Source organism: Oncorhynchus gorbuscha, linkage group LG26, assembly GCF_021184085.1.
Source record: "Oncorhynchus gorbuscha isolate QuinsamMale2020 ecotype Even-year linkage group LG26, OgorEven_v1.0, whole genome shotgun sequence".
In the NCBI taxonomy this organism is placed as follows: Eukaryota; Metazoa; Chordata; class Actinopteri; order Salmoniformes; family Salmonidae; genus Oncorhynchus; species Oncorhynchus gorbuscha.
The window spans coordinates 11,264,729-11,283,526 of record NC_060198.1 but is presented as its reverse complement, the minus strand read 5'-3'; the positions used below and the strand labels follow the sequence as shown (position 1 = coordinate 11,283,526).

At 44.8% G+C, this 18,798-nt stretch overlaps 2 protein-coding genes across 11 annotated transcripts in view; one reads left to right on the top strand and one right to left on the bottom strand.

Annotated features, from left to right (window-relative positions):
- Positions 1–7,298: 7,298 nt before the first annotated feature.
- LOC124015333 (cholecystokinin-like) lies at positions 7,299–10,404 on the top strand. 3 transcript variants are annotated; one of them, XM_046330516.1, is made up of 3 exons: positions 8,129–9,531; positions 9,627–9,902; positions 10,192–10,404. In XM_046330516.1, exons 2-3 carry the CDS (start codon positions 9,629–9,631, stop codon positions 10,260–10,262), a joined length of 345 nt encoding a protein of 114 aa, XP_046186472.1. In that variant the 5' UTR covers positions 8,129–9,531; positions 9,627–9,628; the 3' UTR covers positions 10,263–10,404. The 3 variants fall into 3 exon arrangements, with proteins under 3 accessions (XP_046186474.1, XP_046186473.1, XP_046186472.1); XM_046330518.1 differs by having other exon boundaries at positions 7,299–9,902; positions 10,175–10,404; XM_046330517.1 differs by having other exon boundaries at positions 8,127–9,902.
- Positions 10,405–10,542: 138 nt separating this feature from the next.
- Positions 10,543–18,798, bottom strand: part of LOC124015331 (trafficking kinesin-binding protein 1-like) — a 46,272-nt gene continuing 38,016 nt past the window's right edge. For 3 of the 8 annotated variants that reach the window (XM_046330509.1, XM_046330510.1, XM_046330511.1), the window contains 5 exons: positions 18,377–18,616; positions 15,321–15,685; positions 14,826–15,032; positions 14,269–14,374; positions 10,543–12,652 (listed from right to left, as the gene is read on the bottom strand). In XM_046330509.1, coding sequence (XP_046186465.1) covers positions 12,259–12,652; positions 14,269–14,374; positions 14,826–15,032; positions 15,321–15,685; positions 18,377–18,616 — 1,312 coding nt within the window. In that variant the 3' untranslated portion in view covers positions 10,543–12,258. Of the gene's footprint in view, positions 12,653–12,895; positions 13,023–13,406; positions 13,466–14,268; positions 14,375–14,404; positions 14,654–14,825; positions 15,033–15,320; positions 15,686–18,376; positions 18,617–18,798 lie in introns of those variants that run through there. The other 5 variants (XR_006835133.1, XM_046330513.1, XM_046330512.1 and 2 more) reach the window with 5 other exon arrangements.

Here is an 18,798-nt window from a genome sequence, read left to right as displayed (position 1 = left end):
TTGACTCATTCCTCTCTGCCTCCTTCTTTCCACTCCTCTCCTCTTTTGACCTCACCCTCTCACCTTCCCCCCCTACTCACAAGGCAGGCAATACGCTCGACCTCATCTTTACTAGATGCTGTTCTTCCACTAACCTCATTGCAACTCCCCTCCAAGTCTCCGACCACTACCTTGTATCCTTTTCCCTCTCGCTCTCATCCAACACTTCCCACACTGCCCCTACTCGGATGGTATCGCGCCGTCCCAACCTTCGCTCTCTCTCCCCCGCTACTCTCTCCTCTTCCATCCTATCATCTCTTCCCTCTGCTCAAACCTTCTCCAACCTATCTCCTGATTCTGCCTCCTCAACCCTCCTCTCCTCCCTTTCTGCATCCTTTGACTCTCTATGCCCCCTATCCTCCAGGCCGGCTCGGTCCTCCCCTCCCGCTCCGTGGCTCGACGACTCATTGCGAGCTCACAGAACAGGGCTCCGGGCAGCCGAGCGGAAATGGAGGAAAGCTCGCCTCCCTGCGGACCTGGCATCCTTTCACTCCCTCCTCTCTACATTTTCCTCTTCTGTCTCTGCTGCTAAAGCCACTTTCTACCACTCTAAATTCCAAGCATCTGCCTCTAACCCTAGGAAGCTCTTTGCCACCTTCTCCTCCCTCCTGAATCCTCCTCCCCCCTCCTCCCTCTCTGCAGATGACTTCGTCAACCATTTTGAAAAGAAGGTCGACGACATCCGATCCTTATTTGCTAAGTCAAACGACACCGCTGGTTCTGCTCACACTGCCCTACCCTGTGCTCTGACCTCTTTCTCCCCTCTCTCTCCAGATGAAATCTCGCGTCTTGTGACGGCCGGCCGCCCAACAACCTGCCCGCTTGACCCTATCCCCTCCTCTCTTCTCCAGACCATTTCCGGAGACCTTCTCCCTTACCTCACCTCGCTCATCAACTCATCCCTGACCGCTGCCTACGTCCCTTCCGTCTTCAAGAGAGCGAGAGTTGCACCACTTCTGAAAAAACCTACACTCGATCCCTCCGATGTCAACAACTACAGACCAGTATCCCTTCTTTCTTTTCTCTCCAAAACTCTTGAACGTGCCGTCCTTGGCCAGCTCTCCCGCTATCTCTCTCAGAATGACCTTCTTGATCCAAATCAGTCAGGTTTCAAGACTAGTCATTCAACTGAGACTGCTCTTCTCTGTATCACGGAGGCGCTCCGCACTGCTAAAGCTAACTCTCTCTCCTCTGCTCTCATCCTTCTAGACCTATCGGCTGCCTTCGATACTGTGAACCATCAGATCCTCCTCTCCACCCTCTCCGAGTTGGGCATCTCCGGCGCGGCCCACGCTTGGATTGCGTCCTACCTGACAGATCGCTCCTACCAGGTGGCGTGGCGAGAATCTGTCTCCTCACCATGCGCTCTCACCACTGGTGTCCCCCAGGGCTCTGTTCTAGGCCCTCTCCTATTCTCGCTATACACCAAGTCACTTGGCTCTGTCATAACCTCACATGGTCTCTCCTATCATTGCTATGCAGACGACACACAATTAATCTTCTCCTTTCCCCCTTCTCATGACCAGGTGGCGAATCGCATCTCTGCATGTCTGGCAGACATATCAGTGTGGATGACGGATCACCACCTCAAGCTGAACCTCGGCAAGACGGAGCTGCTCTTCCTCCCGGGGAAGGACTGCCCGTTCCATGATCTCGCCATCACGGTTGACAACTCCATTGTGTCCTCCCAGAGCGCTAAGAACCTTGGCGTGATCCTGGACAACACCCTGTCGTTCTCAACTAACATCAAGGCGGTGGCCCGTTCCTGTAGGTTCATGCTCTACAACATCCGCAGAGTATGACCCTGCCTCACACAGGAAGCGGCACAGGTCCTAATCCAGGCACTTGTCATCTCCCGTCTGGATTACTGCAACTTGCTGTTGGCTGGGCTCCCTGCCTGTGCCATTAAACCCCTACAACTCATCCAGAACGCCGCAGCCCGTCTGGTGTTCAACCTTCCCAAGTTCTCTCACGTCACCCCGCTCCTCCGCTCTCTCCACTGGCTTCCAGTTGAAGCTCGCATCCGCTACAAGACCATGGTGCTTGCCTACGGAGCTGTGAGGGGAACGGCACCTCAGTACATCCAGGCTCTGATCAGGCCCTACACCCAAACAAGGGCACTGCGTTCATCCACTTCTGGCCTGCTCGCCTCCCTACCACTGAGGAAGTATAGTTCCCGCTCAGCCCAGTCAAAACTGTTCGCTGCTCTGGCCCCCCCAATGGTGGAACAAACTCCCTCACGACGCCAGGACAGCGGAGTCAATCACCACCTTCCGGAGACACCTGAAACCCCACCTCTTTAAGGAATACCTAGGATAGGATAAAGTAATCCTTCTCACCCCCCCCCCCTTAAAAGATTTAGATGCACTATTGTAAAGTGGCTGTTCCACTGGATGTCATAAGGTGAATGCACCAATTTGTAAGTCGCTCTGGATAAGAGCGTCTGCTAAATGACTTAAATGTAATGTAATGTAAATGTTATTGGGGCGGTAAGGAAATTGGAGTGGGTCTAGGGTGTCAGGTAGGGTGGAGGTGATATCTGTCCTTGACTAGTCTCTCAAAGCACTTCATGATGACGGAAGTGAGTGCTACGGGGGCGGTAGTCGTTTAGCTCAGTTAGTATTCTTGGGAACAGGAACAATGGTGGCCCACTTGAAGCATATGGGAACAGTAGACTGGGATAAGGATTGATTGAATATGTCCGTAAACACACCAACCAGCTGGTCTGCGCATGCTCTGAGGACGCGGCTGGGGATGCCGTCTGGGCCTGCAGCCTTGCGAGGGTTAACACGTTTAAATGTTTTACTCAAGTAGGCTGCAGTGAGGGAGCGGGCTGCAGTGAGGGAGCGGGCCGTGTCAGTGGCACTGTATTGTCCTCAACGCGAGCAAAAAGAGATCAGTGTTTTTTCACTATCTAATGAGGTTGTTCAATGACAGACATGTATTTGTTACTACTGTTCGGTTTCACACAGTCAAATGTAACAAATAAAAAATGTAAAATGATACATTTGTGACATCAATATTTTAAAAAATGTACAAAAAAGTTATTCAATATAGTAATATGACATCTATGTGAATGTTTACATTTGACATTTTAGTCATTAGCAGTCTAATCCGGAGCGATTTACAGAAAGTGCATTCATTTCAAACTAGGTAGCTGAGACAACCACATCCCAGCTAGCACATAACGTTCTGAGAACCACATGTTTCTTAGAGTTTGGTGAGAGTGTGGTTGCCCTATGCCTATTTAGCATACAACCTTCTCATAAAACAGGGCTTCCCAAACTTTTTGGGCCTATGACCTAAGCGGTACCAGAGTGCCAAGTCTAGGACAAAAAGGCTTAGCAACAGTTTTTACCCCCAAGCCATAAGACTCCTGAACAGGTAATCAAATGGCTACTCGGACAATTTGCATTGTGTGCCCCTCTTTTTACGCTCCTGCTACTCTCTGTTTATCACATATGGATAGCCACTTTAACTATACATTCGTGTGCATACTACCTCAATTGGGCCGACCAACCAGTGCTCCTGCACATTGGATAACCAGGCTATCTGCATTGTGTCCCACCACCCGTTAACCCCTCTTTTACGCTACTGCTACTCTCTGTTCATCATATATGCATAGTCACTTTAACCATATCTACATGTACATACTACCTCAATCAGCCTGACTAACCGGTGTCTGTATGTATCCTCGCTACTTTTATAGCCTCGCTACTCTATGTAGCCTGTCTTTTTACTGTTGCTTTATTTCTTTACTTACCTATTGTTCACCTAACACCTTTCTTGCACTATTGGTTAGAGCCTTAAGTTAGCATTTCACTGTAAGGTTCCACCTGTTGTATTCGGCACAAGTGACAAATACATTTGGATTTGATTTTATTTGAAACCATCAAGCATCAACCTGTTAGAGGAGTCTGTAGTTGGATTTTGTAGTGAAAACCATTCTAGGATTTTATTTGATCATGGGGGAAATGAGCTGCTGTGTAAGCACTGCAAGGCAGGTTAGACTGAATTGAGCCCTGCCTCTTTTCATGTAATGATGATAAATGAGTTTGACCTTTTCAGAGCATGAACAGACAGGGCCATTTCACCTGAACAAATATCATCACTGATGAATAGCACACAGATACAGTGCCTTCAGAAAGTATTCACACCCCTTGACTTATTCCACATGTTTGTGTCACAGCCTGATTTCAAAATGGAATTTAAAAAAATACATATCACACATATACACAGCCTTGTCTCAGGATGGTAAGTTGAGGGTTGAAGATATCCCTCTAGTGGTGTGGGGGCTGTGCTTTGGCAAAGTGGGTGGGGTTATATCCTTCCTGTTTGGCCCTGTCCGGGGGTGTCCTCGGATGGGGCCACAGTGTCTCCTGACCCCTCCTGTCTCAGCCTCCAGTATTTATGCTGCAGTAGTTTGTGTCGGGGGGCTATGGTCAGTTTGTTATATCTGGAGTACTTCTCCTGTTCTATTTGGTGTCCTGTGTGAATCTAAGTGTGCGTTCTCTAATGCTCTCCTTCTTTCTTTCTCTCTCTCGGAGGACCTGAGCCCTAGGACCATGCCCCAGGACTACATGACATGATGACTCCTTGCTGTCCCCAGTCCACCTGGCCATGCTGCTGCTCCAGTTTCAACTGACCTGAGCCCTAGGACCATGCCCCAGGACTACCTGACATGATGACTCCTTGCTGTCCCCAGTCCACCTGGCCATGCTGCTGCTCCAGTTTCAATTGTTCTGCCTTACTATTATTCGACCATGCTGGTCATTTATGAACATTTGAACATCTTGGCCATGTTCTGTTATAATCTCCACCCGGCACAGCCAGAAGAGGACTGGCCACCCCACATATGCTCTCTCTAATTCTCTCTTTCTTTCTCTCTCTCAGAGGACCTGAGCCCTAGGACCGTGCCCCAGGACTACCTGACATGATGACTCCTTGCTGTCCCCAGTCCACCTGACTGTGCTGCTGCTCCAGTTTCAACTGTTCTGCCTTATTATTATTCGACCATGCTGGTCATTTATGAACATTTGAACATCTTGGCCATGTTCTGTTATAATCTCCACACCCGGCACAGCCAGAAGAGGACTGGCCACCCCACATAGCCTGGTTCCTCTCTAGGTTTCTTCCTAGGTTTTGGCCTTTCTAGGGAGTTTTTCCTAGCCACCGTGCTTCTACACCTGCATTGCTTGCTGTTTGGGGTTTTAGGCTGGGTTTCTGTACAGCACTTTGAGATATCAGCTGATATACGAAGGGCTATATAAATACATTTGATTTGATTTGATATACACGCAATACCCCATAATGACAAAATGAATTAAATGTTTGCACATTTATTGAAAATGACAGACAGAAATATCTCATTTACATAAGTATTCACACCTCTGAGTCAATACATGTTAGAATCACCTTTGGCAGCGATTGCAGCTATGAGTCATTCTGGCTCTAAGAGTCTCTAAGAGCTGTACACACATGGATTGTAAAATATTTGCACATATTCTTTTTTTAAATCTTCAAGCCCTGTCGAGTTGGTTGTTGATCATCGCTAGACAGCCATTTTCAAGTCTTGCCATAGATTTTCAAGCCAAAATAAGCACAAAAAAACTAACTAGGCCTGTTATGCAGGTGAATGAGGACCCTAAAGCGACTTGGCGAAAACAGAGTCTTTATTCCAGTAAAGGAAATAGGCAATACTCCTAGACAAATCGGAGCAGAAAACAAAGCATAAAAAACTAATTCCACTCGTAGTGACGAGGACAGACTGGAGACTCGACCATAAACTGTAGGTTGCCTCGGGAAGGCACCGACCGTAGCAGACTCAGACACCTGCTCACACGCAGCATCTGAGGGAAACAAGACACAGCACGGCGAACAATATACAAGGATCCGACAGGACAGAAACGGAAGACAAGGGGAGAAATAGGGACTCTAATCAGAGGACAAGATAGGGAACAGGTGTGGAAAGACTAAATGAGTGAGTAGGAGAATAGGAACAGCTGGGAGCAGGAACGGAACGATAGAGAGAGGAGAGAGAGGGAGGGGGAGAGGGAGGGATAGAAAAAGGGAACGAACCTAATAAGACCAGCAGGGGGAAACGAACAGAAGGGAAAGCATAATGACAAGACAATATAAGACAAAACATGACAAGGCCACTCTGGAACATTCCATTTTGTCTTGGTAAGCAACTCCAGTATATTTTTGGAAATCAGACTGAACCAGGTTTTACTCTAGGATTTTGCCTGTGCTTAACTCTATTCAGTTTTTTTTAATACTAAAAAAAATCCCTAGTCCTTGCCGATGACAAGCATACCAATAACATGATGCAGCCACCACCATGCTTGAAAATATGAAGTGCGGTAGTCAGTGATGTGTTGTGTTGGATTTGCCACAAACATAATGCTTTGTATTCAGGACATAAAGTTAATTTCTTTGACACATTTTTTGCAGTTTTATTTTAGTGCCTTATTGCAAGCAGGATGCATGTTTTGGAATTATTTTTTTATGTACAGGCTTCCTTCTTTTCACTCTGTCATTTAGGTTAGTGTTGTGGAGTAACTACAATGATCCATCCTCACTTTTCTCCTATTACTACCATTAAACTGTAACTGTTTTAAAGTCGCCATTGGCCTCATGAAATCCCTGCGCAGATTCCTTCCTCTCCGGCAACTGAGTTAGAAAGGATGCCTGTATCTTTGTAGTGTCTGGGTATTGTCATGTTTTGTCATTGATTATCATGTCTTGTCCCTGTGCTTCCCTTCTATTCGTTTCCCTCTGCTGGTCTTATTAGGTTCTTTCCCTCTTTCTATCCCTCTCTCTCCCCCTCCCTCTCTCCCTCTCTCGCTCTCTCTCTCTATCGTTCCGTTCCTGCTCCCAGCTGTTCCTCATTCTCCTAACTACCTCATTTACTCTTTCACACCTGTCCCCTATTTTGCCCTCTGATTAGAGTCCCTATTTCTCCCTCTGTTTTCCGCTTCTGTCCTTGTCGGATCCTTGTTTGATGTTTGCTGTTCTGTGTCCTTGTTCCGCCCTGTCGTGTTTTTGCCTTCTTCAGATGCTGCGTGTGAGCAGGTGTCTATGTCAGCTACGGCCTGTGCCTTCCCGAAGCGACCTGCAGTCTGTGGTCGCGTCTCCAGTCGTTCCTCTCTACTGACGAGAGGATTTCAGTTTTCCTGTTTTGTATTTACCTAAGATATATCCAGGATTATCGTTTTTGTTTAAGACTGGAATAAAGACTCTGTTTCTGTTATGTCGCTTTTGGGTCCTCATTCACCAGCATAACAGGTATATTGATACACCATCCAAAGTGTAATTAATAACTTCACCGTGCTCAGCTTTTCTAAATTTCTACCCATCTACCAATAGGTGCCCTTCTATGTGAGGCATTGGAAACCTCCCTGGTCTCTGTGGCTGAATCTGTGTATGAAATTCACTGCTTGACAGAGGAACCTTACAGATAACTGTATGTGTCTGGTAGAGAGATGAGGTCGTCATTCAAAAATGATATTGAACACTATTATTGTACACAGGGTGAGTCCATGTAACTTATTAGGTGACTTTTTAAGCTAGTTTTACTCCTGAACTTATTCAGGCCATAACAAAGGGTTGAATACTTATTGACTCAAGACGTTTCAGCGTTTCACATTTTATTATAAAATACAAACATAATTCCACTTTCACATTATGGGTTTATTTGGTGTAGGCCAGTGACACAAAATGTTAATTGTATCAATTTTCAATTCCGTCTGTAACTCAAAATGTGTAGAAAGCCAAGGGGTGTGAATACTTTCTTAAGGCCCTGTAAGCAGACAATTCTTTTTTTTTTACCTCCCAAAGTACAAATCATTCACACACTTGATGGCATCTATGTAGTCTCTGGTGACACTAAATGTTAAAAGGAAGTGTTTGACTTGACTATTCTTTGGCACCGTGTGACAAGAGGTATGTCCGAGGAATGTCTGGGAAACCAAGACACCATTGCGTGCCTAATCACTTGGCAGGCATTCTATTATTTCTACTGTTTTCGTTGGTTGTATTGTCACAAGTAGAGATGTTCTGCCTCGATTAGGTAAGACAATAACAAAAGCGAAAGGGTGAGGCCTATATGTCTTTGGCCTATGTGCGATTGCTTCCAAATGTCAGCTGGAATGCCTGTGTGTCTAGGCTATTATGATAAAGCAAGTATGGAAGGGAGTGGTATACCTCCTTTACAGGAAGTTACATGCACCGAGTAAAGAAGATGGACACAGCACTGACTGGGCCAGCACAATTTAGAGGGCTGGAAGTGGAAGGACCCTAACGAAATGGGTTTATTTCTAATCTAGGACATCAACAATCTTACATGCTTTTTTGCTTTCAATTATCATTTTCATTTCCCTTTCACAATCCGTTTCTACAATACACCCCCTTCCACACCCACATCTCAGAACTGAATGAACAACATCTCACACACAACCCAATTACCCCAGTTACCACACACACACCTCCAATCTTCCTAGGAAAGAGCCCTGCCATCCATTCTCATCATCCTTGCCAGAAACTGACAGACTGGCTTCCAGTTTTCCTATATAAATGAGTTGATACTTTACATTACTGTGAAGTGCACAATGAAAAGAGACATCAGGTCAGTGTTAAACGATTATCTCTTGTTTCCTATTTCCATAACAGCATGTCACTTTGGCTGTGGTATCCTGACCACAATTCCAGTGTTTAAAAAAATATATATCAACAAGCTTCATTTACAACATTCTAAATGGATATCATATATATTTTTTAACAGCTTTTAAAAACTATAATATTTACACAAGATAGTTCCTTAACCATTTATAAAATATATAGGTACACAACTCTAATGTTGGTTCCAGTCAATGATGCTCTCTTTAGTCCAGATAAGTGGAGTGGAGGACGTACGTCATTACTTAAAACCCTTCCTCGTCCGTTGTTTAGGTTACGCCATAATGATATCGCTGTCATAATCCTTTTACAACTAGGTCTATAGTTAAGAACATCTGTAATGATATGGTGCCTTTGTGTTTCAAATGTGTTTCTCAGTGATAGACACCTTGCCATTTTTCCCCATGGCATTTTTAATGATCGATTCATGGTTTTTCTTGCATGTCAATGCAAGTGGAAGTGAGAGTTGGTGGTCCTTGGCCTTGGATACAGGTCTTATGACAGGGTTGTAGACTTCTGTCACCACAACCACTATTGAACGTCTGAGTTATACTTTATTGTCTCACATTTCCAGGTGAACGATTAGAATATTGATGCGCCCCATTCTGGCACAGAGTATCCATTACGCACGGCGTTTCCATCGTCTCTTTTAATCAATCAAGGGATCTATCTTGGACATTGTTATCAGACATTGCTCTTTGACCATATTGGTTAGATAGACCTTGGTGTATAAAAGACCTGACACAGACAACTGGCAATATCATTCGCACTTGCGGACTTCGTTTTGTACAGACATACGGTCACCTCTATTTTAAGGTAATTTCCACTGTCACTTCCGCAACATTTTTTTGTATTCCCTACTTTTAATAATCTAAAGCTATATTGTAAGAAAACTCTTCTTCTGCGTCCAGGCATGGCAATGGGTGGATTGTTGGTGTGCGTCCTCATGGCAGCGCTAGTGGGTGTTGGTTTGACATCACCCGTATCCAAGTCGGATGGCAACACCGAACAGGGTGGGATACTGCCACAGCTACTGGCCAGGAGGGAGGCAGTGTGGAATGCTGCGGAGAACGTCGCTAAGCGGGAGCAAGACGCTCAAATGAGCATTGCACGGATGGCGAGGACGGCGCACCTGTCTGAGGACCAGCGCGAGTTCATGTCCAAGCAAATCAAGCAGGCCATCTCAGGTATGTGGTGGTGTCAGGTCAAGTGCTTGTGTGTGTGCGAGAGAGAGAGAGAGAGAGAGAGAGAGAGAGAGAGAGAGAGAGAGAGAGAGAGAGAGAGAGAGAGAGAGAGAGAGAGAGAGAGAGAGAGAGAGAGAGAGAGAGAGAGAGAGAGAGAGAGAGAGAGAGAGAGAGAGAGAGAGAGAGAGATGCCAACATCTACTGTACAATAAAATGTGAAGTGTATCGTCGTTCTCTTTAAATGCACATTGAACTTTTCTGTTTGGTTCATGTAGGTTTGTATTGTTCGCAGAGTTGATGAACGAGTGTCCGGGCCGGGACTACCAAGGATGGGTCGACTTTGGACGGCGGAGTGCAGAGTAGAGACGTACCAAAGGCCAACTGAGGAATGTCTGCCTGCACTGGCGTTACTCAGGAATACATCCCTATTTGAAATAGATTGTATATATTTTAATTTGCTTATATTGATTTTTATCCAAGTGTCAAAATAAACATGTTTGCAGTATCTATGTCTACGGACAATTCTTGACTTCATTTAGGACACGGGCCGGTTGTAGAATCTACATTAAGTGTTCTTAATGGCTTACTGTGTCCCGGGAAACCGGCCCTTTCAGTAGAAAAAGAACACACATGCATGTGTGGCTGATGGAAATACAAATGTACGTTTTAATGTACAGGCGGTACAATTTATACAGACATGCATCTCAGTGATCATAACATCAAATACCGCAAAGAGTAGTCCATTTGAACATCGGAAATATATGTCGTGCCGTTTGGTTCATTTTCTTCTGAATTCAAATGGTCATAATTGCTATCGTTTCCCCTTTTGATCTGCAGTATCCTACACCTTTTGATCTGCAGTATCCTACACCTTTTGATCTACAGTATCCTACACCTTTTGATCTGCAGTATCCTACACCTTTTGATCTGCAGTATCCTACACCTTTTATCTACAGTATCCTACACCTTTTATCTACAGTATCCTACACCTTTTGATCTGCAGTATCCTACACCTTTTATCTACAGTATCCTACACCTTTTATCTACAGTATCCTACACCTTTTGATCTGCAGTATCCTACACCTTTTATCTACAGTTGATTGTCCCGACACCCGAAGGTGTATCCACAAAAAAGCATGCAGTCCATGATCAATTGATCTAAACAATTTCGTACAGCTCACTTTCATTATTCCTGATGACATGAATTACATTTGTCCCAACAACACTTTAGTTTAAGGTCTGTTACCACAGATCCGGCACAATAGACTAGTGCCGAGACCTTTTACAGTCACTTTCAGGTGTCTTTGATACAGCATGGTAGACTACCTGAATGGTTTTGGTGAGGTACGACTAAATACACAAGTTTACAATGACTGACATAATTGACAGCATTTCGAAGTAAAGCATTTTACAGTGACTTGCAGCGGGTGACGTGTGATGCCATGCAATCGCACAGTACCACGAGTGCTAAATGAGGACGTTTGGGTAAAGAGCAGATTAGTATACCTCAGCGAATGTCAATAATGTCCCAAACTTTCAGGAAGTTCAGTCAGTGTATCAATCTCTCTACCATTCTGTAATGGGGAGTGATTGAAGTGTAGTTTTACCACAGTAAAGTGAATGTGGTTCATTCCCACAAATGCTTCATTTTCTAATAGCAGCTAATATGCAAAAGGACATACTGAATTCCAGTGCATCTTGAGTGTGACAAACTGTGGTCAGCTTGGTGGTTCTTAAATAACCATACCTTGAACCTTTCCCAAAGTAATGAAAAGGTCATGTGATTGTATTTAATGGTAAAAAATATATATATTATAAAAGCATAGTGGTGGGGGTCTTTGAAAAATAAAAATGTAAAATAAACACCACGAGAAGCCTTCTCTTTCTTTCATACCGTGTAAAACCATCCGACACCCACGAAACACAGGTATAAAAATGAAACGCATGTTTTTCTTTGATGTTCCTCATCTTTTAATTTTATATTGAAAAAAAAGTCAACCTTGCGCGTGTTCAAGCCAGCCGGACCAGTGATCAGGTGACTCTCCTGAGAATGATCATGATGTCACACATTGTCGTGGAGACCTAGTATCTACAATACATGAGTCCATTACAAACAAAAGAGTGACTATACACATAACAGAAACTCAACGTATGGCTCTATGGTTCTCCTGAGGTTCCATTTTACGATGTATTGCTGTGGGCCCAAAACACAAAATGGCGGTACGGTGCATAGTCAGTATATGGATTGAAGTCCATGACGATAAAGGAGGAAGGGGAGAAGGAGTTTTCCCAGTCTTTCTCAGACTCTAGGCGGATGTCTGTGATGCCTGATTGCTTCTTTCTCTTCTCTATTCTCTCTTCAGTCCACCACGCCTCGGTCTGCCACCTTGTGAAGTCCCAGACGCCTCAGCTTCTCTACCAGGTTGAAGCTGAAAATGTTCCTTCTCCCTTCTTCCTCCATAGTGCAAGTTCCTCCACCCCGCACTTCCTCTGCCGTTGTGGGGCGTGTGTGGGGTGTGTGTGGGGTCAGTTGGTGGTAAGGGTAGGGGAGGGTGGAGGCAGAGATGCCCTGCTCCTCCAGCAGCCTCAGGAGTCCCAGTGATAGAGGAGGTGCTGTGGTGGAGGTGGAGTGGTGGCCGCCACCCTGGCTAGGGTTAAAGGTCGGCACACAGTGCTGCTGATTGGAGGAGGAGGGCGACGTGGTGCTCAGATGCTCACAGCTCCCACAAGCGGACAGGCTGCGAGAGCAAAGGCTGTAAATACAGGGAAAGAGAAAAATACCAATCAGACACAGGAGTTCTGTTATATGTAATAAATACATAGCTAGAAGCTTAGCAGCATTAGTAACAGTGCACCATTAGTTAAGAGTGGTTAGTTAGTGTAGTTGCTCCCAGTGATGGATTATGCCTGTAAGGGTGGGTTAGAGAATGTGTTAGTCCGTTAGTTAGTCAGCCTGAGAACTGAAAATAGGATTTCTGTTTGTTCATACAGTTTACCTGGAAGAATCTGGAAGGGATCAGGAACTGTTAAGATGAGCACATGGGCCATGGTGTCCAAGTTAGCAAGCCAAGCAAGTGTGTGACATGTTGTTTACGAAGTAGATTCGAGGTAATGGACCAAATCCTTAATAGAGAAGCAGGCATTAAGATGTTGGAATGAGAGACCTGTGTGTATTAAAGTTTGAGTTATGTGTGTGTGTGTTATCTTAGATTAGGATTTGGCCCCAATTAAACTAATACTAAACCTCAGAGTCATTTAAATAGACACAAGAACATCCATTTGTTTTATGCATGGAAAGTTGAAGCATTGTCGTAGCTGCGAGTGCATGCATTTGCATTGCTTTTTTAGTGGTGTTTGTTTAAGGCTCTAGTGTGGGGTATGATCGATAGTTTTACTTAGGGGTTGGGTGGGGTCAGAGTTAGAAGGGGCATGTTTTAGAAAAGTTAGGGGATAAATATGGGATTTTCCAGCATCATTCCCACTCTGTCCATGCCTGTTGGCTCTTACTTTGCCTAGGAAGCCCACTTTAGAGCTGGAGAAAGTGCTTGAACCAGCGTTTCCTACCACTGAGGGGAGAGACATGGGGTAAGGGGAGACGGATTGAGTAAGGGAGGAGAGGAGGACTGCTATACACACACACAAAGTAGCAAGGTACTTTTGAGGAGAAAAATGGGGCAGCACAGCAAAGCTGCTGTTGTTTTGAGAGTGGTGTAGTCTTGTGTAGTCATATCGTAAATACCTTTTCACGTCATTACTAATATTGGGATTTGGTTTAATTAATTAATTAATGATTTATTGAATGAATGAATACCAAAAGGCAAATTAATTCAAAATAAATGGACTTCACTTTATTTTACAGTCCACTACCTGGGGATAACAGGCAGAATCTATCGCACACACAAAACTGATTAGTGATGGTGCTGGAAGCAAATTCCAAAAATGAAGAAACAGGGAAAAGTCTCTTCACACTTCCATTCAGATGCAAATTGTATTTAATAGTATATTTAGTTCAGTCTGCCTTGAACAGTCCACTACCTGGTAATTACTTATGTTCCTTTGGATTCATTTCAAACACCATTTAGTACCAAACCATTTAGTACCATACCATTTAGTACCAGGTTTCCTATTATTTCGACGAACCTTCCAGGAAGTATTCACCATAAATACGATCTTAGTAAATACCAGACAAAAAACATGTCACTTTCTGCACTTGACTGAACACTGCTTTCTTGGCCATGTCTCCTTCTAAACAAATATCTCAACGGCCTTCCAGGTTAAATAAATCATACCTAAAATAAAATGTGAAACCGGACTGTAAAATAAAGTGTAACCATTGAATAGGTGTGTGTGAGGGACTCGCAGATCTTACCTGGTGGAGAAGGAGGGGAGCAGGAGGGAGGGGTGGTGGCGCCGACAGGTGGTGACGGTGTGGGTGGGAGGGGTCTGGGGGAGGTTGGGGCCGGAGGATGGAGTGACTGTGGGTGATGGACACACTTTACACAACTACACACAAACACAACAACATTACATAACTACTCACAATGGATGAGGAAAATCCCAGAGCCACCCACCACGGATGGGAGAATGTACGGTACACAACGACAGCATGAGTTGGAATGACACAAACTGTTTAGTAACATCACACCTACCACACAGGGGAACTTAGGGGGATAAGGACCACAGTAGACATGTTATCCAAATAGATGGTTCCAATGTCAATGCCTGATCGTTCTCCCTTACCCAATCTGACGGACCTAAAGAGTTCCGTCGGAGAGAGAAGGGAAAACGATCAGATTTTCACACCAGACTAGAGGGACCAGAGGAATGAGTGTGCACTGTGGGTGAATGTTTTCACTCACAATTGAGACCCTATCAACCGTATCTACTGAACTCAACTAAACACTACTCTGTGGCCTCTTTTCTTACCCATGGTGCTGTGGGCTCCGGCAGCCAGGCCGTGGGAGAGCTGTGATAGGTCAGGGTCATCCTCCTCAAGGTCATTGAGGCTGTAGACGTGTTGGAGGTCGATCTCCAGCTCCCGGAAGTCTTTGGTGAGGACCCCCGGGCGAGGGTGCAGGATACCACCCAGGTTGGGCTTGGCCAGCTGCTGCCAGTGGTGCAGGGTTACTGAGCCTGGGGTGGAGAGGAAGGGCGATATATGTTGGGAATAACACATTTATTTATTTATTTATTTATTTATGTAATCACCTGTATTTCTCTAATCATGCATATTTTTCATATTGAAAGAAGGAAACAATTGTAAAGAGTGTCTATTTTCAGCTTTTAGAGTCTACATTCATAGTTTCACTTGTAATTGAGTCTAGAAACCTTAGGCAAGTTACCGTAAAACTAACAGTCGAGTTACCACACACCTAATATCTCAGCTAAGAACACACACAGGGTCTCCCCGTCCCTCCTCACCTTCCAGGGGCTTGACAATCTGCAGGCGGTCGGGTAGGTAGGAGCGTGAGCCCCCCGATCCGGCCGAGGAGTGCAGCGAGCTGCCATTGGAGTAGTTGGTGCTTGTCGACGCCACCGAGCTGGACACCACGCTGTCGTTGGGCGTAAGGAAACCACTGGAGCCCAGCTCGCCCACCTCCTCACCCTCCTCGCTGCACCCCTGACAGGCGGTGGCCAGGGTGCGGAGTTTGCGTTCACGCTCCACCTCAAAGAAGGGGCGCTCTGAGGCATGGCTCTGCTGGCGGTCAGATAAACAGCGGAGGGCGGCCGCAAGGTCCTGGCCTCCAGGCATGCCCGGCATACCCAGACGCTTACGGCCACTCACACTGAGATCAGACAGAAATAAAGGCAGGTTAATGATATACTGTACACTGTTGATGCACTAACACTCAGAGTAGAGGAGGTAGAATAGGTTTTGAATACAAATGCACTGCTGTTATTAGTACAAATAGACCAGAGAAATGGAAGCTGTATGTTTGAACATGTATGAAGGACAGTCCATTAATATACCATGGAAAAGCATTTCACTGTTAGTCTACGCCTGTTGTCTGCGAAGCATTTTACATATACAAATTAATTTGATTTGAAAAGTAAATACTCTGTGTGTCTGATGTCTGTAGACTCTGTATGAGAGTTCATGTAATTCACACATATACCCAGGAATAACCATGTACACCACCGGTCAAACGTTTTAGAACACCTACGGTACTCATGCAAGGTTTTAAAAAAATGTTTTATTACTATTTTCTACATTGTAGAATAATAGTGAAGACATCAAAACTATGAAATAACACACATGGAATTATGTAGTAAACAAAAAAAGTGTTAAACAAATCAAAATATATTTTAGATTTTAGATTCTTCAAACTAGCCACCCTTTGCCTTGATGACAGCTTTGCACACTCTTGGCATTGTCTCAACTAGTTTCACCTGGTTGAGATAAGGAGTTCCCACATCTCGAAGGAGTTCCCACATATGCTGAGCACTTGTTGACTGCTTTTCCTTCACTCTGCGGTCAGACTCATCCTAAAGCATCTCAATTTGGTTCAGGTCAGGGGATTGTGGAGGCTAGGTCATCTGATTCAGCACTCCATCACTCTCCTTCTTGGTAAAATGGCCCTTAAACGGCCTGGAGGTGTGTTGGGTCATTGTGCTGTTGATAGTCCCACTAAGCCCAAACCAGATGGGATGGCGTATCGCTGAAGAATGCAGTGGTTGTCACACCCTGATCTGTTTCACCTGTCTTTGTGCTTGTCTCCACCCCCCCTCCAGGTGTCGCCCATCTTCCCCATTATCCCCTGTGTATTTACACCTGTGTTCTCTGTGTCTGTTGCCAGATCATTTTGTTTGCGAAACCTACCAGCGTTTCTTCCCCTGCTCTTGTCTGTTTCTTGCTCCTGTTTTCTAGTCCTTCCCGGTTTTGACCATTCTGCCTGCCTTGACCCTGAGCCTGTCTGCTGTTCTGTACCTTACTGGATTATTGACCCTTGCCATTCTGGACCTTTGCACCCTCTCTGGATTTTTGACCCCTGCCTTTCTTAGACCTGTCATTTGCCTGCCCCTGTTTCAGAAATAAACTTTTGTTTTCTTTCGAAACCGTCTGCATCTGGGTCATACCTGAAACGTGATAGTGGTAGCCATGCTGGTTAAGTGTGACTTGAAAGAACCCCCTGTCAAGGGAGTTCGTTATAATAAGTGGACCAAAGTGATCTGGGTTCCACACCTTTTTATTACTAAGTGAAACTCACAGCAAAACAATACATCTCAAACGAAATATGAAGCTAACAAAAGTGCTAACAGGCAACTATCCATAGTCAAGATCCCACAAAGCACAAACGGGAAATGGCTGCCTAAATATGATATCCAATCAGAGACGATGATAAACAGCTGCCTCTGATTGGGAACCATACTAGGCCAACATAGATGTATAAATCACCTAGATAACCCACCCTAGTCACACCCCGACCTAACTAACATAGAGAATAAAACTCTATGGTCAGGGAGTGACACCCCCACACCATAACACCTCCTCCTCCATGCTTTACGGTGAGAAATACACATAAAGAGATCATCTGTACACCCACACTGCGTCTCAGAAAGACACGGCGGTTGGAACAAAAAATCTCCAATTTGGACAACAGACCAAAGGACAGATTTCCACCGGTCTAATGTCCATTGCTCATGTTTCTTGGCCCAAGCAAGTCTCTTCTTCTTATTGGTGTCCTTTAGTAGTGGTTTCTTTGCATCAATTCGACCATGAAGGCCTGATTCACACAGCCTCCTCTAAACAGTTGATGTTGAGAGGTGTCTGTTACTTGAAATTTGAAGCATTTATTTGGGCTGCAATTTTTGAGGCTGGTAACTCTACTGAACCTATCCTCTGCAGCAGAGGTAACTCTGGGTCTTCCATTCCTGTGCCGGTCCGCATGAATGCCAGTTTCATCATAGCGCTTGATGGTTTTTGAGACTGGACTTGAATTAACTTTCAAAGTTCTTGACATTTTCCGGATTGACTGACCTTCATGTCTTAAAGTAATGATGGACTGTCGTTTCTCTTTACTTATTTGAGCTGTTCTTGCCATAATATGGACTTGGTCTTTTACCAAACAGCGCTATCTTATGTATATTACACCTAACTTGTCACAACACAACTGATTGGCTCAAACACATTAAGAAGGATCGAAATTCCACAAATTAACGTTTAAGAAGGCACACCTATTTGAAATGCATTCCAGGTGACTACCTCATGAAACTGGTTAAGAGAACACCAAGAGTGTGCAAAGCTGTCATCAAGGCAAAGGGTGGCTATTTGAAGAATTTAAAATAGAAAATATATATTTGACTTGTTTAACACATTTTTTGGTTACTACATGATTCCATATGTGTTACTGAATAGTTTTGATGTCTTCACTATTATTCTACGATGTTGAAAATCGTAAAAGAAAAACCCTTGAATCAGTAGGTGTTCTAAAACCCTTGACGGGTAGTGTATATTTACACACTGTTGCCAGTCTCACCTGTTGTCCTCAGTGTGTGCCACCTCTGCCAGTCTTGACACGGCACTAGGTGGTTTGTGCTCCAAGGTGAGGCTGGCGCTGTCTGAGCCGTAGTAGCTGGTACGAGGGGTGGAGGCGCAGCTGGAGTGCAGCGACACAGGGCTGGAGCCGGGCACCTGGCCGGGGGAGTGGCACCGCGAACGCAGCCTCGATGCTTGTTTCGCCACCTTCACAGTCTCAAACACGCGCCACGGGTGGTTCCTTTGGCAACCATAGATAAACCATATAGATTAGGGATGGTGACAAAGTGCCCGGTAGCAAGTCTAACATTTATGTTTACGTCAGTGTATTTCTGCTTGAATATTCGATCTTCTGTAGTGTAATTCTGGAAACATTTTAAACGTTGTATTTGACTTACTCTATATTTTTCATTAACAGATGTG

Coding starts and splice junctions, on each gene's coding strand:
- LOC124015333 (XM_046330517.1), top strand. CDS start 9,629: ATGGCAATGGGTGGATTGTTGGTGTGCGTCCTCATGGCAGCGCTAGTG. Junction 9,903..10,191: donor AATCAAGCAGGCCATCTCAG/GTATGTGGTGGT, acceptor TATTGTTCGCAG/AGTTGATGAACGAGTGTCCG.